Source organism: Candidozyma duobushaemuli, assembly GCF_002926085.2.
Source record: "Candidozyma duobushaemuli strain B09383 chromosome Unknown A_B09383, whole genome shotgun sequence".
NCBI lineage: Eukaryota > Fungi > Ascomycota > Pichiomycetes > Serinales > Metschnikowiaceae > Candidozyma > Candidozyma duobushaemuli.
The window spans coordinates 376,718-398,929 of record NW_020289901.1 but is presented as its reverse complement, the minus strand read 5'-3'; the positions used below and the strand labels follow the sequence as shown (position 1 = coordinate 398,929).

The 22,212-nt window shown below is 46.2% G+C and overlaps 10 protein-coding genes across 10 annotated transcripts; 5 read left to right on the top strand and 5 right to left on the bottom strand. All coding sequences in view use genetic code 12, as the record gives it.

The window, feature by feature from the left end:
* Positions 1 to 225: 225 nt before the first annotated feature.
* CXQ87_000179 (uncharacterized protein) lies at positions 226 to 2,064 on the top strand (the record flags this gene model as incomplete). Its single annotated transcript, XM_025478762.1, has 1 exon — positions 226 to 2,064. The coding sequence occupies one exon, from the start codon at positions 226 to 228 to the stop codon at positions 2,062 to 2,064; it is 1,839 nt and encodes a 612-aa protein (XP_025338235.1).
* A 104-nt stretch (positions 2,065 to 2,168) lies between these two features.
* SEN1 (putative DNA/RNA helicase) lies at positions 2,169 to 7,850 on the bottom strand (the record flags this gene model as incomplete). Its single annotated transcript, XM_025478761.1, has 3 exons — positions 2,169 to 2,177; positions 2,203 to 5,216; positions 5,276 to 7,850. The coding sequence occupies 3 exons, from the start codon at positions 7,848 to 7,850 to the stop codon at positions 2,169 to 2,171; spliced, it is 5,598 nt and encodes a 1,865-aa protein (XP_025338234.1).
* A 255-nt stretch (positions 7,851 to 8,105) lies between these two features.
* Positions 8,106 to 10,337, bottom strand: ZCF32 (Zcf32p; the record flags this gene model as incomplete). Its single annotated transcript, XM_025478760.1, has 1 exon — positions 8,106 to 10,337. One exon carries the CDS (start codon positions 10,335 to 10,337, stop codon positions 8,106 to 8,108), a length of 2,232 nt encoding a protein of 743 aa, XP_025338233.1.
* A 462-nt stretch (positions 10,338 to 10,799) lies between these two features.
* CXQ87_000176 (uncharacterized protein) lies at positions 10,800 to 11,846 on the bottom strand (the record flags this gene model as incomplete). Its single annotated transcript, XM_025478759.1, has 1 exon — positions 10,800 to 11,846. One exon carries the CDS (start codon positions 11,844 to 11,846, stop codon positions 10,800 to 10,802), a length of 1,047 nt encoding a protein of 348 aa, XP_025338232.1.
* A 136-nt stretch (positions 11,847 to 11,982) lies between these two features.
* Positions 11,983 to 15,343, bottom strand: CXQ87_000175 (uncharacterized protein; the record flags this gene model as incomplete). The annotated part of the gene is made up of 2 exons (XM_025478758.1): positions 11,983 to 13,718; positions 14,035 to 15,343. The coding sequence occupies 2 exons, from the start codon at positions 15,341 to 15,343 to the stop codon at positions 11,983 to 11,985; spliced, it is 3,045 nt and encodes a 1,014-aa protein (XP_025338231.1).
* A 1,138-nt stretch (positions 15,344 to 16,481) lies between these two features.
* CXQ87_000174 (uncharacterized protein) lies at positions 16,482 to 16,865 on the top strand (the record flags this gene model as incomplete). Its single annotated transcript, XM_025478757.1, has 1 exon — positions 16,482 to 16,865. One exon carries the CDS (start codon positions 16,482 to 16,484, stop codon positions 16,863 to 16,865), a length of 384 nt encoding a protein of 127 aa, XP_025338230.1.
* Positions 16,866 to 17,743: 878 nt separating this feature from the next.
* On the top strand, positions 17,744 to 20,038 carry PXA2 (ATP-binding cassette long-chain fatty acid transporter; the record flags this gene model as incomplete). The annotated part of the gene is made up of 1 exon (XM_025478756.1): positions 17,744 to 20,038. One exon carries the CDS (start codon positions 17,744 to 17,746, stop codon positions 20,036 to 20,038), a length of 2,295 nt encoding a protein of 764 aa, XP_025338229.1.
* A 97-nt stretch (positions 20,039 to 20,135) lies between these two features.
* On the top strand, positions 20,136 to 20,783 carry CXQ87_000172 (peptidyl-tRNA hydrolase; the record flags this gene model as incomplete). The annotated part of the gene is made up of 1 exon (XM_025478755.1): positions 20,136 to 20,783. One exon carries the CDS (start codon positions 20,136 to 20,138, stop codon positions 20,781 to 20,783), a length of 648 nt encoding a protein of 215 aa, XP_025338228.1.
* A 195-nt stretch (positions 20,784 to 20,978) lies between these two features.
* On the top strand, positions 20,979 to 21,665 carry CXQ87_000171 (uncharacterized protein; the record flags this gene model as incomplete). The annotated part of the gene is made up of 1 exon (XM_025478754.1): positions 20,979 to 21,665. One exon carries the CDS (start codon positions 20,979 to 20,981, stop codon positions 21,663 to 21,665), a length of 687 nt encoding a protein of 228 aa, XP_025338227.1.
* Positions 21,666 to 21,709: 44 nt separating this feature from the next.
* On the bottom strand, positions 21,710 to 22,198 carry CXQ87_000170 (uncharacterized protein; the record flags this gene model as incomplete). The annotated part of the gene is made up of 1 exon (XM_025478753.1): positions 21,710 to 22,198. One exon carries the CDS (start codon positions 22,196 to 22,198, stop codon positions 21,710 to 21,712), a length of 489 nt encoding a protein of 162 aa, XP_025338226.1.
* Between the last annotated feature and the right edge of the window lie 14 nt (positions 22,199 to 22,212).

Sequence of the window (22,212 nt, the reverse complement as noted above, 5' to 3'; positions counted from 1 at the left end):
AATTTGGTTGCAAAAGACAAATCTTGAACGTGTTGTATAACTTTGTGAATAGACTGGAACGAAAACCGTAGCTCTGTGAAAAAATGGTCATTCTGAAACAATTCGCTTTACTCTCTCCTCGTGTTTCCCATCTTGGAATCATGTTCAACGCCTTATCAAACTGTGGGGCATTGCAGCGCGATAGGAACATTTGGTACACAACCTGCCATCAATCTTAACTTCGTCATGTCCGATGATGCAGAGGACTTCGAATCCATAAACCTAGCCTCTGTTGCAATTGATACGAAACCACTATCACTGCTCGGTGCCGTCCCAGAATCCTCAGACGACGGTCTTGACCCCAATGATTTCCTCACTCAGAACCAGACAGAAATACCTCATGCATCAGAGTACCTGGATAAGAATGCCACGGATGGCACGGTGCCTGGTGATGATAGATCTGGTTCGCAACTGACAAGCAATCTCTACGAGAGTACCTTGAGAGACTCAATGTCTCCTTCGGTCTTCAGGGCCGATGATCTCCTGTCCTATGATACGGAGAGTGGCTGGCAGACACGGCAAGAATTCGAGCTGCTTCTAAGATTCTTGCTGGACAAGCTGGAGACTTTGAAAAAAGAAATGAAAAGGGACATGCTGCTTCACAAACAATTCTTGTCTGAGGGTAGTGATTGCAAGCAAATACGGGAGATTATCGGAGACAGGTTCCTTCAAATGTCCGAGAATTACTATGCATTGAACGAAATCTACAACAAGGAAAGCACGATGCTAAAAGGCTTCCTTCAACACCTCGAAAAGTGGGACTCGAAGAGATCCAAAATATTGAACCGTGTGAAGTCCATCAAAAGTGATGGTCATAACTTTGGCGTGAAGTTGGCAGATCTCCTCAGAAAACGAAACGATATTGATAATGAGATTGAGGAGCTCGAGAATCGTTTGAAGATACTTCGTGAAAACAAGGTCGCCGTCGAAAATGAGATAGACGAAGCAAGCTCGGTTTTGGAGAGCAAATCAGCCAAGTATGTCAACCTATTCCGAGAATTGGAAAAGCAGGGCGAAGGCGTAATAACAGGGTTCTTACTATCAAGTGGCCTTCCACAAAATGACCTTCAGGTACTCTTGAGGCGACATCCCGTCGAGGCAGCATTCAGATACAAGACTCCTGAACCAAAACTGGCTCCGCCTGATGCGACAACTTATCCATCTAGACAGGCAAGTAATAGTGTTTCCGATATCAAAAAGCCAGAACTTCAATCGAAGCCACAGCCGAGCGTCATGGGTGCACAAGCCTTTGAAGTTAATGAGCAAGAACTTCCCAACTTTGCAGAAAAGACAGCCTACGAAAAAGGTTATGAGAAGGGTAACGAGCAGCTAGCTAAGGTTAAGGAAAGAGTCTCAACAATTATTGAAGCAATGTTCAGACCCCAAGAGCAACCCAGATTGCAGCACAAAAATGTGGACGATCAACTGAATACGATAACAGACATGATAGATTTGGTCCCAATCGTTGAACTTCTATCGCATCGAATTGGTGCTTTCGAGGATTTAAGTGTGGTGTCTTCAAAGCTTTCAGCGCAACTTCATCATGATGGTGAGTCTTGGCGAAGTATTGCATTGACTTTGAGCGGGAAGGAGGAGAAGCTTCTAGAGATCTTATCAAACTCAACACCAATGACGAAGGAAGTGAAAGAAACACTCATTTCTAGTTTTGAAGCCACTAAGAGATTGCACGAGGAGCAAACAAGTACACAGACCACGGATGGTCTGCTTCGGTATCTCGGTATTTTGGTTCACCGAGAGATAAAAGCAATTGCCTCAACATTGAAGTCGATGGGAGATGCAAGTTACTTGAGCCGGGTTTCAAGTCTTGAAAGCTCAGTTGATGAAGACATGTTGAGCCTCGAAACTCCCACTAGACCTTTGCTGAAGTTCAAAATGACGAATCAGGGATACAAACCTGCTGCTGTCACAATTGCAGACACCATTAAAGAAAATATCGATGGCCAGAATTTACTGAGAAACAAATCTCTTTACGAAAATTCCCTTAAAAATCTTAAAAATGAATAAGTTTCCATAAAATGCATTAAATGGGGGATTATGGTCTATAAGAGTTGGGTGGGCGACCTGAATTGCCTCGTCTTCTAATAAATACATCGCTTGACTTCTTGCGATTATTTCCTCTGGATGCAGCTGGTGGGCATAGACGCCGCTGTTAACAGCCTTAGGAGGCTTTTGTTCAACCAGCTCCTTCCCTCCGTTGGGCAAAGCAGTAGGTTGCACACTTTGTTTCGTTTGAGCAGTTGCAGTATCAGTATTCAGATGACTATTATGAATGTAAACGCCACTTTTGTTCACCTTTGGCTTTTTTGGCAACGATGGATTGGTAGAGCTGGCCTGCTGATTTTGGAAAACAGCCAGAGATTTTTTCTTGTGAGGTGGTTCCGGGTCAGAGGGCAGCGAATCATCCTTCTCTGCTCGTCTCTTAGGTACAGCGGTTCGATCTGCTACCTTTTCCGGTGCGTCAGGTACTTTGGTATCTATCACCGAAGGTGAGGTCAGTTCTGCGATCGACTTCGACGGCTTCGATTTACCTAACTCAGGATTACCTTCGATTCTCTTTAGGAAGCCAGGTTCTGCAGATGTCATGCATTGACGTGACTCCGCGTCACTTATAAGTCTCGACCATACCTTATCTCTTCTCAAAGACGACTTATTACCCAAGATCCAAAGTGTCGTACGAGCACGAGTGAGAGCAACATTCATACGTCTCACATCACTCAAGAAACCAACGCTTCCGGTCTCGCTAGCTCTTACACACGACATGATGATGATCTCCTTCTCCTGACCTTGAAAACCGTCCACAGTGTTGAAATCGATTTCAGCTAAGATAGTACTTCCGTACTTCTTTATGAAGACATCCCTCAAAGTTCTGATTTGTTCCTTATACGGCGAGATTATACCGATTCTACCCTTGAACTGGTTTGTGGGTAAAATGTCCATCAACTTTTGAACTAATTCCAACGCAACTTGTGCCTCTGAATAGTTGAAAAAAGATTTCGTCCTCTCACTCTGCAGATGCCTACTGACAATGTCAAAGAATCGGTAGGGCGTGAAAGGGTACTCGTGATGCCATGGGCGGCTGTTTTTCTGAAGCATACCAGAGCCATCCGTGAGTTTCGAGTTATAGAACTGAGCACTTGGGAATTTGGAAATATCAGGATGCATTCGGTATTGAACATCCAACAAATAAACAGAATTTGGATGTTGTCTCTGCATTCTCACAAATAAACTCTCTTCGTAATTATACGAGGCAGCCTTTTGCGATAACACTGTAGGAGGAAGCTGATTTGGATCTCCCACCATGATACATTTCTTGCACCCATATCTCAAAGGAATAATAGCAGAAAGCTCCACACACTGGCACGCCTCATCAATGATGACCTGATCGAACTTCATCGACATACTAGCCAAAAAGTCATGCGCAGAACCAGATAAAGTTGAGCAAATTATTTGCGCTTCAGATAAAATCTTGGCTTGAATTTGACGCCTCTCGATTTCTCGTGTTCTGTAGGCAATGGAGGCGTTTTCTCTCTGATCATCAAGTCGCTTTCCGAGCTCCGATCGTTTCTTGTTGATTTCCCTCAATTTCGTTTCAAGTTCTATGACTTTCTCATCTTTCAAATCACCTCTCTTGAGTTCTTCACGTATCTTGTCACGCTCTGCAATACACTTCGTGTGCTCGCTCCTGATACCAGGGTCGATTTTTGCTTCGGTGGTTCGAACGCTAAGTTGTCGCTCGATGAGCTCCTCCAAACTAAGGTCTCTCACCGCTTGATTGATAGCATCGCTCCTTCCCAAACGAACAATTTTCGGGTTAAGAGATGTTCCCTTCGAGTCAACAATACCATCTCTAAGACGAACGACCAATTCATCGACAGCAGCGTTACTCGGCGCACAAATAAGAACTTTAGGACCCTTGGGTGTCTCTTCTGGAGTTGCACTGCGAGACACCGAGGATGATGGAGTGGGAATACGAATTGTATTCTCTGCACGGGTACTTGAAAGGAAATGACCAACAATGCCTAGAATTGTCTTCGTCTTACCAGTACCTGGAGGACCCTGGATGAGAGAAAAACCCTCAGCCTTGGCTGAAGCCAAGATAGCTTTGGCCTGTGAAATGTTGACGTTATTTTGTCTTACCATGGCCTTCGCATCATCGTCAGAAATTTCCACAGGTTTTGAAGGTTTACCAGCTAAGATCTCCTCGCACAAGTCGTAGTAAGGCAAGCCCTTAAGGGATGAAAATTCTCTCTCGACAGTAATCATCTGCATTACTTTCATTCCCACAATCACCGTCTTTGGCGTCAAAAGGCCCATCATGGAGCCTTGCGGGTAGACACGAAGAGTTATGTCACAATAATCAGAATTTGCATGCTTTATGTTCCTGACCTTAGCCAAGCAAGTCTGAGTTCCAGGACGTTTTAGGTACTGAGATACTTCGTTGGCATGCTCAATACCCTTGTCTGCGACATAACCCAAAACCATTAAGTCGGTCTCACCAATTTTCCTCGTCGAAAGATCAGCCTTTTTAATCGAAGCATACACATCGAAAAAACCATCGCATGTTGTACGGCTACCCACCAAAAGTTGAACAGGTAATTCTTGACCTGTTGTCCTTGAAGATTGAATTCCCTGCCAACACTCAAGCATTAATAAAGGCTCCGTGAGTTTCACATACTCCTTTACATCTGTGTAAGAGTCTTTTATCGGTTGATAAATGTCACGGTCCTCAGTTGGGTATGCACTATCCGAATTGTAATTCCATTTCAAAATAATCGAGTAAAGCGGCTTCAAGTTCACATTGAGACGCATTCTCATCCGCTCTTCTTCTCTGCGTTCTTGATTTGCTCTTTTATTCTGTGCAATTTTTGTCACTGGATTACCATTTATATCCAACTCAGTAATCTTTGACTTCTTTTTCGAGTCTAAAAATAGGTCGGACGTATCAATGTCATCATCATCTTCTTCGGAGGAATCAGAATCGGCCCCCTTGTGCTTCAAAGCATTGAGAGACCGACCAACAACGGGTGCACGCTTCGAGTTGAATCCAGCAGGTCTTGGAGGAGCTGGAGCAGCCGCTGGTTTTTGTGGAGCTCTGTTGTTTTTGAGTTCGTTTCTGATTGCCTCTAAGTTGTTGGACTTGAAAGGTTTAGGAGGGGCTGGAGCGACGGGGGCTCTTTCGAAACAACACCAAACCTTGTAAGTAACAGTTGCTTACTCTGCTTAGGTTTGGCAGATTGATATGCATATGTGGCGCCTTTTTCCACTGGCTGATGACGGGTGATAGTTGTCTCTTTTGTGGCAGAACGCTGTTGACGAGCTTCTTGAACAACTGATTGTACCAAAGCTTCATCAAACTCGCTAGCTTTAGCAAGAACATCTTCTCTTTGTTGCTCCGTAAGTTTGTTGTTGAACTTCTTCGCTTTGGCGCCATACTTTACGAATGTAGTCAAAAACTCTTTGTCAACCGAAACTCCCATCTCTTTTGCGAGATCGAACCCTTTGAAAACCAAGTTGACGCATGAGTTCAAAAGCGATAAGTCCCCAAGCCTCAACCACACAATAACATGATTGAAAGCTTTCAAAAACTTTCCAAACAAGGGTCCTTTCACCTCAGGATTGTCTAAAAAGTCTAGTATAGGTCTGAAGGAGTCAAGAAGTGAATGACTCACATCAAGCACGTCACGGGTAAACTCCACCAAGTCAGATAGATGGTACATAGTAGCCCAAACTAGAGTGAGCTGATAAATCATGACTAAAAACAGCCAGCTTCCAGCCCAAAGCAGCTGAACAAGCTGACCGCAGTTCTGAGCCTTCTCAGATGTCGTTGTTAAAATGCCTGAAAGAGGGTCAGCAAGAGCAGTGGTCACATCCATCAAGATTCTCACTGCTTTCGGACATGGTTCGAAAGCTCTCATGCTCGTAATTGTTGCAAAAGAGTCGACAATGGCAGCTAAGTTATTTTCAATCGATGAATTGAGAAGACCACAGATGGCCTCATAACGCCCTTCAGCATCATAAACCAGGTACAAAATGTTTAATGCAGATTGATTGGTTTCTGGCGAAAAAATGCAATTCCACATCGCCATCAGCGAAGCTGCATTTTGTAGAACAGCCAGCATCAGTTCAGGGTCAGCAAGTGCAAGTTTCTCAAGGATCGCCGAAATATTAGTGCAGAGCTTTCTTGTATCTCTGTTATGCATGTTGATAGCGGCTTCTAGATCCTTGTCGGGACTGCCGTTTTTTCTCGGCTTAAATATGATAATGGAAATGACGTCGTTGAGAGATTGCAAGAGAGCACTTAACATCTCTTGCAGTTTGAATGGTGTATCAAGTAATGCCTCCCAAAGTGAGCTATCGATATCTAATAAGGTCGGGATTTCCTTCTTTTGCAATTGCAATGAATTGTGTGCGGTGAACATAATATCGTAACTGAGAGATAATTTGATTAACTCTGTAGCACTAGAGGCAAAACTTCCAGACGGATTCTTGGCGGTAGATACGATGCTTTTAGCGTGTCTTGACACTATCTTTCGGGCATCGCTCAATCTCAAGAAACCCAGGGGTTCATTGCGACATTGAGCCAAGGTTGTTGAGTCGAAGGATAACAGCAAGAGTCTCCAAGGATTCAAGCACTGAATATCTTGAACGACGAAGTAATCGCATAATGTCACAGCGGCGGCTAATTTTTGAGCCCCGGCCAATGATTCGATAAACGGAATTGCCCAAGACGAGAGATCAACCAAACTTTTTGCGTCATTGGATGCCTTTGCCTTCTGAAGAAGACGAGAATGAACAGGGCTTTGAAGAATTGCGTCGGTAAAGTTTCTATAATGAAGCCCGTCAGATAATTTGTAGAAGTCCAATTTGAAGGCTCTTAGAAGGATCGTGAGAAGTCGAAGAAGAATTGGTAAAGTTGTCTCCATCTGTGCGAGCACGTTGTTTAGAAGGACACGAGCCAAAGGAAAAAGCCTGATTTGAGTGAATTGACTCAGCTGTTCAAGGTCCTTTGGTACGGCGAATCTCTCAATATGTGTGGCATCTAATGGGCTTAGACATTGGACAGCCATAAGCCAGAAGCGCTCCGAGAACTCTGGAGTATAGTGCTTTGCATCCTGAACACGGTAAAGTTGGAAGTGGAATTCATCGACCACCTGAGGATCTGATTCGGAATTTACGGCGGCTGATATTAGCTTTTGGCCCACATCGCGTACGCTCAGGTCATCACTCACAAAGAACATTATAGAAGCTGGAGTCAAAACGTCTGGCGCCTTCAGCTCAGGCTTTGTATAGTAGGAAATTGTTGCTTTCAATAAGTCCGCGTCGTCCCTAAGGATTGTGGGATTCTGTAGGCATTCGAAAGCCAGCATTTCATCAAAACCGTCTTGAACCTTTTGCTTGAGTCGATTTGCAATCCACTTGTTGATGATGCTGAGGAATTGGTTGACTTGAGCAACCGGAATGTGACGCAAAACGACAAAGCGATACCTTAACTCTGACAAGCATTTGTAGAAGCCTCTAGCATTTTCCTGACTAGAGATTATACTGCGAGCCAATCTGTTTTCAACAACGGAGTTTGTCTTACCCGGAAAGGAGAACATTATGAGGGCATGCCCGGCAATAGGTTGAATGGTAGGCAGTGAGAAGAGATCACACTCATTCTCAGTGATATCCAGCTGAAGAAACTTCATACATCTCATGAGAACACTTGACTGAAGCTCTGACGAGCCTGGTTCCAAGTGACTCTTCTCGATATCACGTATCAACTCATCTCTGAAGGAAGGCTGGTCCATGATGATCTTGAAGCCTGCGACTGAATCTAGGGGATCAGAGATGAGCTTGCAGTGAGTTTACAGATATGCAATTTTCTATTCGCCAAATATGACCACAAGTACAGGGAGAAGCTTTTGGGCCTCTTGATTGAACTTCCCTTTCGAAAGGATCGGTGCAGTGTGAGCTAAAAACTGAGAATTGATGCGATACGCGATGTGGTGCGGTGCAGGTGAACCATTCGCGCGACCTCACTTGCTGATATTTTGCAGCCATTCTCACATCAAGACGAGGTCGATATCCAAGGCGTCTGCTGCGGAAGCCCAATCTTCACCACTTTCCCAACAGCGTTTCATTACCATTAAACTCTTTGAAGCGTTGTTGTTGCCAGATTGGGCCATCCATAAGTGTCTCTCGTATATATGCTGCCTTCTTTCTGGATCGAGGAGTTCACACCCAGCACAGAAATGGCAAAAGATGGTACAGAGCTCGGCAGAGCTTCTGGGTTCAATTCCGAAGTGTAAGACATCGGCCATATCGTTGGCAATTTGTTGAACGATCGGTGACAGCCGAGGGATCTTGAGAATACGACGGTAGAGATTTATCATCCCCATGTAAAAGAAAAGCTTGTTGCTGGCACGAAGTGAGTTATCGTGTGCAAGAAGTTTGTCTATGCCTTTGTGCTTATCCGTCCGTGAGTCTTGCTTCAAAGTGGTATCAATATTGCGTTCCGTCAGGGCCTGCCTTCGAACCTCACCGGCTTCGTGCGCCTGTGTAAGCTTGTGTTTTAGTTCCAAAGCCTCTGTGACTATCCAAACTGGTAGCTGAGGAACTTCACCGTTCGAAGCTTCCTCGACCTTCTCGACCTCCCGAATAAGGAGTGCAATATTGATGAGGTGAGGGATAATACGGCTATCAAAGCCCATGAAGAAATCAATGTCGTTACGGAGATCGAGATCTTGCACGTCATTCAACGCCAAGTTGTTAGCACCCACGGGGACATAGCAAGGATTGTTTCTGTAGGCACGAAGGTACTTATCTTGCCCTCGAGTTGCCGACAAAGCTCCAAGCACATCAACGTAGAAGAACCATCGCGTGAGAAAGAAGGCCGTATTACTTTCATCTCTATGATAAACCATGGAAAGGGAACGATCGGAGTTGTCAGAGTCGTCGGACGATGGCGAGCTTTGATGGGCCTCTTTAGCAGCACTTCTAGCAAGGACGATTTGACTTGCACCAATGGTGTGTGTCCTATGCTTGTCAAAATCATTCGAATTGACCACCTCGTAACAGGACAAGAGTAATGCAGTGAGCAACGCGCCATCTGAGGTGGCTTCTTCCTCGCTCTGAAGTTGTTTGAGAAGCTCATTACATGATCTGTTCAATAATTGATCAACGAGTTCCGTTGAGTCCTCTAGGTCGTTGGTCAAGACGCCTCTCCAGCGGGCAGCAAATGCAAGAACAGTAGTCAAAACTCCGGGATATCGCATTGCCATCTGTGGTACCAACACCTTAAATGGGTTGTCAGTATATAGGTGTGACGGGGCTGGAACAAGTTCATTAGAAGCAACTTCAACCCAGAAGTTGAGCAATTGGCGGTAACAAGGGACCTTCAATAGAAGATCCGGGAGGGGTGTGAGTTGTGGTGGGATGGAATATAAGGTATGCAAGGCCTGGTGAGGCTCAGAAGGAGACGTATGATTTAAAAGGGAGTGATAACGCAGTAACGGGTCCGAGTTCGGCGAAATTGGGCTCAAGGGAGAGACAGACCTCATGGATGGTGACTTTATCACTGCAGTGGGAGACCAGGCTGGGTTTGATTTTGGAGAGCCGCTGTGACTAGACCGGACATAGCTTTCGTTTTGCCTCTCGAGTTCAGCAATGTCATGAGAGAAGCTATCAATTATGCCAGTAATGAGCAGCGGCGTGCTGCTTGCAGGGGATCCGATATGATCGAGGTTTCTGTCCGGAGACACGGTGTAATGCAGTGGGGAGAAGCGTGGCAGATGGTTCAGGAAAGTCTTTTCCGAGTTAATAGCATAGCTTCCGCTCAGGGTTTGGGACATGTTTGTGGACATGTTCGTGGAAATGTTGGTGGAAATGTTGGTTGAGGCGTTCGAGACAGAAGGTGCCATGTTCACAGCACTTTCATCTTCTTCAAACTTGATTTGCCCCGGAGCAACAGATGGAGAGGCCGGCTCCTCGCTTACCAGAGCCAGCTGGTCGCTTTCGGTCTTTCCCTCGAAGGAGCTTGCAACAAATGTGATTTCTCCGGGGTTGGTGCCTCCGCCCTGATGGGAAGGCGCTTTGATCTGTGAAGCTTTCCGTCGTTCAGCGTTCTTATATGGCCTTCCTCCCCACGTGAGTTTCAACGAGTAATCACACGATACCTTAGCTTTGGCACAGGCGACACATGTTGGTCTATCTTCGGAGCACTTTATCTTGAGTTTTTTGCACCTATGGCAGCCCAATCGAGAGCGCTTGATTCTCTTTTTAGTCGTTTCGGGCATAGCTTTTGACCATACTCGTGCCTGACAGGGAATGCCGCGGGGAAAAAATACGTATGTTGGTGGTCAAGATGAGTGGGGTCGGTGCTTCTATGTAGAGTTGATGCAGCCGTTGCGAAGATAGCCCGAACGCAGGCATTGTTAAAAGACGAGGGAAAAGTTTGGCGCGGAAACCGTCCCAAAGAGGATTGCCGCTTGGGCAGAGATGAAGGGTGTAGAGTACGCCTTCTGGCGTCGGCGAGGTCTGTAGTTGGTGAATGGTGATGTCTTCTATTTTTGTGCAATTTGCTCAAGCCGAATCGGGAAGAGAAAAGTTCTCGTTTAGAGCCTTGAATATAGGCCAGAAGATTAGATGCCCCTGGCATGCTAAGGCCCCTCCTCGCGTGCACCGGGCTGGTTTCGAGGAAAGGACCGTATATACAACGCTGTGTATCCCGGGAGACTGCGGCTCCGGGTCTTCATGGCTTAAAAATCCTTGTTTTGGGGCACCAGATGGTCCAAGAGACCACCTTCCTTCTTCTCTCTGTTTCTGTCCACATACCTTCTTCCAAAAAGGACAAAGAGGAGCTTCTCGTAAAGCCTGTAAAGGTACCCTGCTGCGATGAAGAGCCCGGAGAGAATGGTTGCAATACGAGCCACAAATGCAAAGAAGGAGATACGCTTTTCACGAATCAGAAGACGAATGGGCTCGAACGAGTAGTTCATGAAGATTCCTGGAGGAGTGTACCCACTGCCCCTAGCCTTATGGTGAGTCTCTGTGAGGGAGTATTGGTATGTGTCGATCTCAAGACCAATCTTTTCGTATAACGTGGGGACAACTTTGGCAAAGTAGTTATAGACTTGTTCCTTCTCTTTGGTGACCTTGCCGGTGAAATCCAATGGGTTGTCAATAAATGGGTAGAACTCTCCATAGGAAAACTCGTAGATCAAATGAGAGAGGTTGAACCTCTCCCTTGGCGCTGCCTCTCTCAGCCAATACATCGTTCCCTTGGGCACAATGAAAAACCTTCCTTTCACATGGTTGACTGGAATCAGGCCAAATATATGACAAGCAGGAGCATCTGTGTTCAAGCGCTTGCCCTTGACAGCGTACTCAGCTCGAAGGGACCCTTCCATGGCCCTGTCCAAGTTGGAGGTCATATGGTTGTCGTTTTCGTTATTCATGTTGAAAAATGGTGGAATATTGAAGTCCACTCCGATGAAGTTGAGCACCTCATGGGCCAAGAAGTTGTCGTTGGTGATGTCCATGACATTTGTGGTTAACATGTCGCAGGGCATGGCGACGACAATATCCACATTGATATCGAGATTCAGCTCGAGCTTCTTGTTGACAGAGAACTGTCTATCTATGAACCCACCAAGGAATCCTCCGACCTGGACCCAAAGAATGAAGAGGCCGAATACTATCGTGAAGACTGACGAAAGGCCACCTCGTGACGATCTCACAGAATGCTCCGGAGCAACTTTCGGAAAGGCATCAAAAACCTTCACTTTGCTCGAAAAGTTGTCCATGTTAATCGCTCAGTGATGGGTATCAGTAGTTGGTCCGGTGTTCGAGTACACCTGTGAGGTAAGGGTGTATGCGCTGCAGCGACGCACCTATTTTGCAACCAGATAAATATATGCCTATTCGAATGTATATAGCGGCCTACAAGACCTTGTTGTTGACTGGACGGGCGTATCTAAAACATTCCCTGTAAAGTCTGCGTCTTCTGAATTCGATGGTGGAATCCTGTGCAGCGGGAAGTTTGTCGTACACCCAGCCCTCCTTCTCATCGTCTTTGATCTTCAAGTGAGTCTTATCAACCCCACGTACACGAATGAACAGCTCGGGGTTTCTGTCGACCTGCCAATTACTGGCAAATCCAAAATCAAATTTCCACTCCTTGGGTGGCAGAATTTTGCCAATAGAATCGACGCCATGCGGCTTCTTGCCGGAGACCCTCACTTTGTCGGCATAGTCAAAGAGTCTCTTGGAATAGCCATAAAGCTTCCATTCGTGCTTAAGAATATTGCGGATTTGAAGCTCGTAGATCTCGACAATACGAACTTCAGGAGCATCATCGACAATGATGTCTGGTCTATCAAAGGTCTCGTGAGGCAAACGTTTTGGAGGCTGCTCCTCTGCGTCCTCCTCCTCGGTTTCGTCTCCATCGTCCTCCACAGCTGGCGGTGGCTGCCTCTTTTTCTTGAGCGCCTGAATATACTTTTTGGCGTTTGGATGACAGACAATCATGCCGATCCAGCCGGCTTGAATGAATATGATTCTCCATGGAATCCATCTTCCAACAAAGAGCACCACAGAGGTAACGAACGTCAAGATGTAGAAGATGAAGGTAGTAAGTCTCTCATTCTTGAAGCCGACGATATCAGTGGCGACTTTCTCAGCGTGGTCTATGCCATTGAGCAAGTCAGTCGTCAAGTTTTGAAGGTCTCTCATGTTCATGAACGTCGATACCTGCGATTTCACGAACTTTGATTGGTTTTCTGACGAAACTGAAGCTGCCGCATTGAGACCCTTTTGCGCAAACGCTGATGAGCTTGTGGCACCCGTGGCTGTCGTGGCGGTCGTTGCTCTTGAGTACTCGGACGAAAAAGTAGCAGTAGACATGTCATCTGAGAACTCTTCCGAACGATCATTCAACAAATCCATCACAACGCTCTCGTCTTCCGATTGATTGAAGAACTCAAGAAGCGATTGGCCCCGCTTCTTCGTCTTGACAAGCTCTGGGATGTTCATGGGATGGCGGTGGAGATATGCTGGGACAATGACGCCGAATAACAACACAAGCAAAGGAAGCGCCACAACCAAATGTGGCCACATGCAAATAGCAGTGTAGAGGACCAAGACAGAGAGCGTCTTTGTTGGTTGTTTCCAGGTGATAACGTGTATGACACCATACTGGAGCTTGAAAAACGACCCCATCTTCGAACTCAACCTTTTCATGTTCGAACCGAGTTTCCGAATCGACAACGGAGCCTTGTTTTTCCTCGAGGGATCCTTGATTCTAGTATTGATCTCATGGTAGTCAGCAGTATCTTGAGGAACTGTGTGGCTAATGAGTCTTTCCATGAACCGATCCATGAAATGCGTTGGTTCCTTTGCAGCCTGGTGTTCCTCGGCCGACAGGGCCATTTCCCTCACTGCTTCGAGCTCCTCTTCGGTATACTCGAAACTGCCGTCTTTTGCTCGAACCCCACCGTCTGCTGTCTTTTCAACGTGCTCTAGGCCCATTCCTAAGATGGTAGCAGCAGTGCCCGCAGCTATGCCTCGGTTCTTTCCAGCGTGTGCTTCTGCCATATCACTAGTGTAATTGTATAACGAATTGAGCACTCTGCTTTTACGACTCCCTTTTGCAGGTGGGCTGGTCGACATGAAAATAGCTTGTGGGTGTGGTGCTGTCAATTGAAAAGAAAGTAGCGTAGAGGGTCTCTCGCAATGTATGTCATGTGACAGTGTGGGGAGTGGACTAGGCTAGTACAAAGGCGGTGCATGAGATCTGGGTGCGAAATCCTATCGAGAATGTGTGAATGGTGTGATCAGCTAGCGATAGCCGAAATGCTTAAATTTATTCTAGAAAGGGGTCGACAAGGAGCTCCGATGCCGCAGGGCGTTCCAGTGGGTTCCAAGTAAACATGCGTGACATAAATTTAGAAAACTGCGCCGCCTCCGCCTCCCCCGAGTTATGAAGACGGAGACTAACAGACAAGGATCTCAGGTTGAGCTTCACAGATTTCTTAACATGCCCGCTGCCATTGCACTCTTTCCCATTTGCAATAAGCAGCTGGTTGATGAATTGAAGATTTACCTTGCCCTCAGCATTGAAGAGTGAGTATAATAGGGTCCTCTTTATCTTCTTTTCATCGATTGGCGCCCTAACATCGCTCCCATATACCGAGGACTCGGCAACAACAGGATCACGAATCTTGCTTGAGCTGACACGCGCCAATCTTAAGAGCTTCTTTTTTTCATTGATGATGTAAGATGCCGGTGGAGCACCGAACAATTCGAGAATGAGGGCTATCTGCTCTACCTCGCTTTTCCCAGGAAGAATTGGAGCACCGGTGAAGACTTCTGCTAGAACACAGCCGAGTGACCAAATGTCGATTTTGCTGCTGTATCTCGATCCCAAAATCACCTCAGGGGCACGATAAAATCGAGATTGGATGTAAGAATATGAGGTGTCGTTTTCGAAGCACGACGAGCCGAAATCAATCAATTTCACGGTAAAGTCAGTAGGAATGCTACTATCATGTGGATCATAGTCCAGCGGAAGTTTGATCATGATGTTCTCCGGCTTAACATCGCAATGAATTACCTTTTGTTCATGGACAAACTTCAACCCTCGGAGTATATCAATTGCGAACTTTTTCAACAAATCCAAACTCAAGCCCCTGAATGACATGAGCTCCAATAATGTGAAAAGGTTAAGTGAGAGGACCTCCGTCGCGATGCACATATGCCCTCTGAAATGAAAATGGTCGTAATAACTCATGATGTGATCGTTCATAACATCTTTGGATGACTGGCTTAGCTGCTTAAGCATTTTGATCTCGCTTACAGCCTGCAAAGACCAGTTGAGGTCATTTCTGATGATTTTGATGGCGACCTTGCGCTGCTTCTCTGGGGTGGAGTACTTGTGATCAACACAAAGAACCACGTTTCCAAAAGACCCAGTACCAAGTACACGTTTTATCTCGTATCGGTACTCAATTTGATCACCGAGCGAGATGATGTAATTTCCGTTCTTGTCGTCGAAGCCAAAGTTATTTTTGTAGTCGCCCGAATCAAAGGCATGTACGTTGATATTCTTCACTCTAGAGTTCGCTAGATAGAAGACCTCTTGCTTTCTCATGATCTCGCCTCGCTCATACACGCTGGCATGTTGTCCTTCTGGGTGTAAATGTAGTTGGTGGGATAAAATGGGTGCGTTAGCCTCCAATGATGGATCAGAAGTACGCGGGTCTTCAAAAAGAGATTCATCAGCATTGTGCAAGATCGAGTACATCTCCGTTAGAGAAGATACCTTGGCTGGTCGTGAAGTTTGCGATTGAGTTGTGACTTCCTGACGCAATGCTGAGGAAAGCAGCCTAAAACCTATCAGTCTAGGAAAGTTCTTGTGGGTGAGGTCGTCTGCTTTCACTGATTCACCGCAGAGATGCAGATAGACGTCATTGGAGGATGCAGAGTGTGACAATTTCTTTGGTGATGATGCTTTTAGATTTGTTGATTTTGATGCTTTGGTGTCTCGGGCCCTCGTATCTGATTTTCTCAAGGGGGGCACGTTATTTGATGATGATGAATGTGTACATGGCCTCTTGTTATAGAGCTCGGGGTGTGAAACAGCTCTATCTTGCTGCGGTGGATGTAAGCTCGGAGGAACTGGCAGTTTGGCTGCATGCTGTTTTTTCCTGGACGATGTAGTATCCCTCATGAACAGAAACTGAACATCCTTTCCGGAGGGCTTTCTGGAGGTTTTGTCTGAGTCATTGGCGGTAGATATTTGTCTTGAGTGTTTTCTCTCTGGTGAGACTTCATGGGCTGTTTCATTGAGGTTTCTTGAGGTCGAAACCGATCTAGACTGAGCTCTTCTCGCTGTAGAAAGTACGGGTGCTTTACAGGGCGTTGTGGCGCTTTGACCATGGTAATTTCTTGGATATAGGCTTGCTGGATAAGACTTCTTGGGTGATTTCGGAGCTTTCGAAGATGTGTTCTGGTTTTGCGTTATATCGATATTTGCAAGTCTCGAATTGAGAGACGGTGATAGTTTGGACATGACAATAGGATGAGTCCGGTGTATGTAGCTTGGTACCTAGTTTTCTGATGCTTATTTGATCTCTTGTGGCTACTTTTGGCTAATGGCTGAGGCGTGGGACTGTATGAGAACTGTCAATTTGTAAACAGAGACACTGAGGTCTGGAGCTAGTGAAAAATCGAGTCTAGAATCTGAGAATTTCAATGTCGAGACTTATAGCGCTTCATTTGGGAAAAAACGGGAACGATTCAGCTCTTTTGACTTTTTTCCGATTTCCACTTTTTGATGCTTTTTTTTTGCCGCCCAGATTGGGTGTCACCTTATGCCTAGGAGAGCGGGGCCTGTATGAACTGGTCACTAGTAAAATAGATAACCCTAACCACATGGAAAGATGACTGCCACTGGCAAATCCATAATAACGTCCGCTGAATCATACACAAACAAAGACCTCCTATTACTCTCACAACTTCTTCATACTCAGGGTCTCATCCAGCCAGATTCAGTGAGGGAGTATGAGGACTTGGAGAGCATTGGTAGCGATTGGTTCCATCATGACAGCACTCAATTGCTGAGAAGAACGCATGAAAACAGCCTCACAAAACCTCCTACGGGAGAGCAGATTCTTGCTTTGTATGAAAACATGTTGGAGGAGAACCCGGATTGCAAAACCACCACAGATCTAGCGAACAAGTTCTACTTTGCGAGAGTCCACGAGCTTGAGCACAGGATCCAGAAGGACAAAGAGGACTTCAAGGCTCTTCTTGGTGAATCGTGATATCTGGAAGATGGGTTTCGGACTGGCGGATGTGACGCTCGTCTAGTGGAACAAAGAGATGAAATTGACATCTGGTGATTGGCCAAAACTCAGAAAAAACTGTTGCCCTCCTCGAAGGGCATTGTGAATTCCTCATACTGTCTCTTCATTCATTGGGTCTTAAGAAATGTGCATCTTTTCGTGCAGCTCTGCGGAGCAGCACGGCAGGTCCATCGGCACATTAAAGATCAAGCATTTCGATATTTTGCTATGGAGCAAATACTTCTTTAACTACAAAGAAGATGTTGTGGTACCTCAACCTTAAGGGATATGTTTGTGGCTTAGCACCCACGTCCTCTAGCCCTACTCACCTCAGTGTTTCAGTGAGGCTGGTACGTAGTCGTCTAGACGCCCCTAGTATATGAAATTTAAGGTCTCCCCACTTTGATTTTGAATAACTCTAGTCAAACAGGTGACTGCACTTATTGTCATTTTCTCAATGAAAAATAATAAAACGCCCATTTCAAGTGGGTGTCTCGTCCAATACAATCCACAGTGTTGCTGCGCCGTTTTCTACTTGGCGCGGCTAGGACACCTAGTACTTCAGGGTCCCTCACTACCACATCCATATGGCCACATTTTCTTAAATATAGTTTACAATGAATCTCAAGAGCCACCATCGTAGTATCCAAATTTACTTCTTTTCAAAAAAATTATGTTCTTTTGACCGAACTAGACCCGCAGATTCGCAGCCAGCTTCCTCGGATCAAAAAAGCTCCCCACATTTGAACGCTCAGGCGCCAAGATGCAGTCAAGAGATTATCTACCTCCAGGATACCGAAATGTTTTCTCAGCTATTCCCATCTTCTATTTATTACACCGGGCCTTAAAGTCAAGCTATGCCACCACCTTCTAAGACGGTGCAGCGAGACTCGTTCGCCTTGGCGGTGTTTAACGCCTACAAGTCGAATAGGTCTCTCTTATTGAATGCCTCCTATATCCTTTTGATCACGGCGGCCTTCTCTGGTGCAACCAATAGCTCTTCTGGCAGTCGGAAGAAGAAGGACCCCGCCGCAGATGAGTTGGACCCAGAAAAGCAGAAAACTAAGCCCAAGCTCACTAGAGAGTCGCTCCGGAAGCTCCTCAAGTCCGCCATCCCTTCTTATGTGAACCCGGTGGTGGGATACTTTGTGTCTCACTTGGTGCTCTTGGTCTGCCGTGCCATTTTGACCATCAAGGTGGCAAACTTGGACGGTTTGCTTGTGGGTGCATTGGTCAGTAAGAGACTCAAGCGTTTCGGAAAGCTTTTGGCATTCTGGATGCTTCTTGGTTTCCCTGCCTCTTTCGTCAATGCCTTGCTTAACTGGACCAAGGATAAGATGCGCCAGCACTTGCGTATGAACTTGAACAACGGTATCATTGAGGACTACCTCCCCGACAACTTGGACCCCAACTACTACGCCTTGATTCAGTTGTCTGAAAGCAAGATCAAGGACCCTGATCAGAGACTCTCTACCGATGTCTCCAGATTGGCCTCCGCCATGGCAAGTCTTCCCGGTCAGCTTCTCAAGCCTACTTTGGACATGCTTCTTTGTGCCAAGGAACTTTCCAGAAGTGGTGTTGGCAGTGGTGAGGGTACCCTTGCCCTTGGTATGTTGGCTCACTTCTCCACCATCGTATTGAGATTCTTCTCGCCACCATTCGCCAAGTTGGCATCTGAGAAGGCTAACTTGGAGGGACAGCTCCGTTCTGCTCACTCCAAGATTGTTTCCAACAACGAAGAAATTGCCTTCTTGCGTGGTCACGACCGTGAGCTTGACTACATCGACCTCTGCTACTACCAGCTTGAACGTTTCTTGAAGATGGAGTACTGGAAGCGTGCTATCCATGAAATCGCTCAAACATTCATCGTCAAGTACTTCTGGGGTGCTGCCGGTTTGGTCTTGTGTTCGGCACCAGTCTTCATCAACAAGTACTTGGGCAATGACCCTGACCCCAATGCTGCTGGTGACTTCATCACAAACAGAAGATTGTTGATGAGTGCATCAGACTCGTTGGATAGATTGATCTACTCTAGAAGATTCTTGCTCCAATTCGTTGGTCACGCAACCAGAGTCACCTTCCTTCAGGATGCCTTGAATAGCATCAAGGACAGGAAGAAGTCTACCCCACAAGAAGATGAGAAGAATGTTAATTTCGGTGACGAAATCACCTTCGCTGACGTCAGACTTGTCACTCCAGCTGATGTGACGTTGGTCGAAAAGCTTAACTTCAGCATCAAACCAGGCCAGCATTTGTTGATTGCCGGTCCTAACGGATGTGGTAAATCTTCCATGTTTAGAATGTTGGGAGGCTTATGGCCTTGCAAGTACGGTAAAATCACAATCCCAACGAGTGACAACATGTTTTACTTGCCTCAAAGAGCTTACCTCTGCAGAGGTTCTTTGAGAGAACAAATCATATACCCACACACCCGAGAGCAGTTCAAGAAAAACAAGCATGGAAAGACCGAGAAGGACCTTGAGGAAATTCTCAGAATTTTGGACTTGAGCGATATCTTGCCCGAGAACAAGGACTGGGATATTGTCAAGAATTGGAACGAGGAGTTGTCCACCGGTGCTCAGCAGCGTTTGGCTATGGCTAGACTCTACTACCACCAGCCAAAATTCGCCGTTCTTGACGAGTGTACATCTGCTGTGTCCCCAACAATGGAACAATTCATGTACAAGCATGCTCAAGAGATTGGAATCTCTTTGCTTTCCGTTGCTCACAGACCCGCTTTGTGGCATTTCCACAACCGTTTGCTCAAATTCGATGGTAAGGGCAACTACTACTTCGGTGTTTTGGACGCTGAGCGTCGCTTGAAATTCGAGGAAGAGAGATTGCAACTCGAGAAGAACCTCAGAGATGTGCCAACCTTGAGAGACAGACTTCAAGAGCTCAAGACTGTCTCCAAGTCTCAGCATATCAGATACGACAACTCTCATCGTGACTTGGTTGAACTTGGCAGAAAGGAGGCTACTCAAGAATCCAAGCCTGCGCAGCCAAAGGAAGAGCCAAAGGAAGAGCCCAAGGAGGAATCCAAAGAGGAGCCAAAAGAGGAACCCAAGGAGGAACCTAAGGAAGACAAGTCCAAGACTCAGCCAAAGAAAGTCGACGAGAAAAAGAAGAAGAAGAAGTCTGGGAAGAAATAATGATTTTAGTAAGACTTGATGATCAACCGTATATATCAGTCCAATGTAGATATTCAGTGCGGGTCTTCGCGTATGTGAAAAACTAGCTATATCCCGAATGCTACGATATGTGGGGTGGATTTGGCCCCAGCAGACGCCTCGTCAGTTCCTGACTCTTAAAGAAGGAAAGCCACCTGCTATACTTTTCGCATCCATAGCGAACCCTGTACCTCAGTATTCTGGAACAAGGCACAATGTCGGTAACTGGGCTCTCGAGGAAATCATAAAGAAGAGAACAGAAATACCCCCACTTAAGTCATCGCTGAGATACCGTGGATTCCATGCTTCCGAATGTCCGTCCCTAAATTGTGAATTCCTCAAGTCTACTCTGTCTTTCATGAACCTCCAAGGAAGACCCATCGGCAAGGCTTGGAACCAGTTCCAGAAGTCATATCCTGGGCATTCGACCGCCTTGGTAATTCTCCATGACGAGATTGAAATTGCCCCTGGGAAAGTACAGGTCAGAAGGCAAAACACCAGTGCCAGAGGACACAATGGACTCAGATCCATAGACAAGGCTGTGGGTCCAGGCTACACGAAGATTGGCATTGGTGTGGGCAAATCAGACACTCTCCCAGTTGATAAGCATGTCTTGTCCAAGTTTACACCTGAAGAACTCGAGCTTCTTACTGAAAAGAGCCTTCCCCAGGTAGATAGCATCATCGGCGACATGCTTCAAGGAAAGTATATCTACGAAAAGCAGTGAGGTGAGACACATGGGGAAAGGAGGAGACATGCAAATCCCGAGGCTGAATCCAACATTCTAGAATACCTCATTTCTGCAAATTACGGAAAATCATATACAGATCATTCCTTTGCATACCCAAACCTGGTGTCGCAGATTCGGAGTCCTCTACGCAAGCGCGACGATAACTAAGAAGCACGCAATCCCTCCTACTACATGGATTTTACTCTTAATCTCACAGCAGACCGAGCTGTCGTGCGAGAGTCTCTCAAGGGTATGTTTAATGAGTTCGTGATGACCGAGAACAAACTAACTTCAGGTGTGCTATGGTGTATCTTCTTTCACAGGCTCTTTGGCCCCATTGCCCCCAGCTCGCATGAGTTCATGGGGATCCCATACCCCGTGGCCAACAATCTACCGGACATTGACTCATTATTTGACCAAAAGATTGACCAGCTTATAAGGAAGGGTTTCGGATCGGCCGACTCGCTATCGCAGCCCAAGGTGGGTCAGCTTCTAGTACTGTTCCACAAGACATCCAAGATCAAGAAGAAGTCGCTGTGGTTTGGCCACGTTAAGGACGATCTTCTGCAAGATACCTCTGTGTGGGAGCTGTGGCGGATTAATGTCAACTGCCGCCCAGTTCCTCCAGAGAAACTACCGGCTGACACCGCCCTGATGCACGACAAGGGGGTGCAACTGTCCCGTCAAAGTTTCGAGGAGACTCTCATGACCATATATGAGAAGATAGACAGCAAAAAAGATCACATACCTCCTATTACAACGCTCGATGTGTCACCGTTTCCTTACGAGATTGAAGTTGACCCCAAATCTCCCAAGAAGCCTCCTCCACCTCCAGACGACGAGTCCTGGGGCAACTACATCAAGAAGATGCTAGACTAGCGCTTCCCTTCGCTCTATTTGTAAATAGATAATTTAATTTGCATCTACAAGTTGGCGCTATACATTCCTTCCTCGCCACGAATGAGGATACACTCTTCTTGATGAACCACCTTCTCGAGCAATCCCAATGCTTCAGCAGTGTCTAATGCTTCCTGGTCATAGCTTCCTGGCTGGAACCATAAACCTCTAATAAGTGACTTGTATTCTGGAACCTCAGCAATATCCTTGAGGGTCTGTACGGTAATGTGGGGTGGAGTCAAGAATGAAACACTAAGACCATCAGCACTTGAAAGCTTGTATTGATTAATATCTTTACCAGCACTGAGGGACTTCAAAACTTCGGGAATTGACTTTACAACGGGCTGGCCGAGGATCTCACTCTCCTTTGGATTTATAGGAATCACTGATAAACCGTGGCTCACATACCACAGTAAAATCTTGAAGCCGAATTTCGAAGGGTTGTTTGAAGCTCCAGCAACAACGTACTGTCTGGAGGCTCCGAAAAAGCTTTTGATCTTGGGTTTCATAGACATTCCGGGAAAAAGAG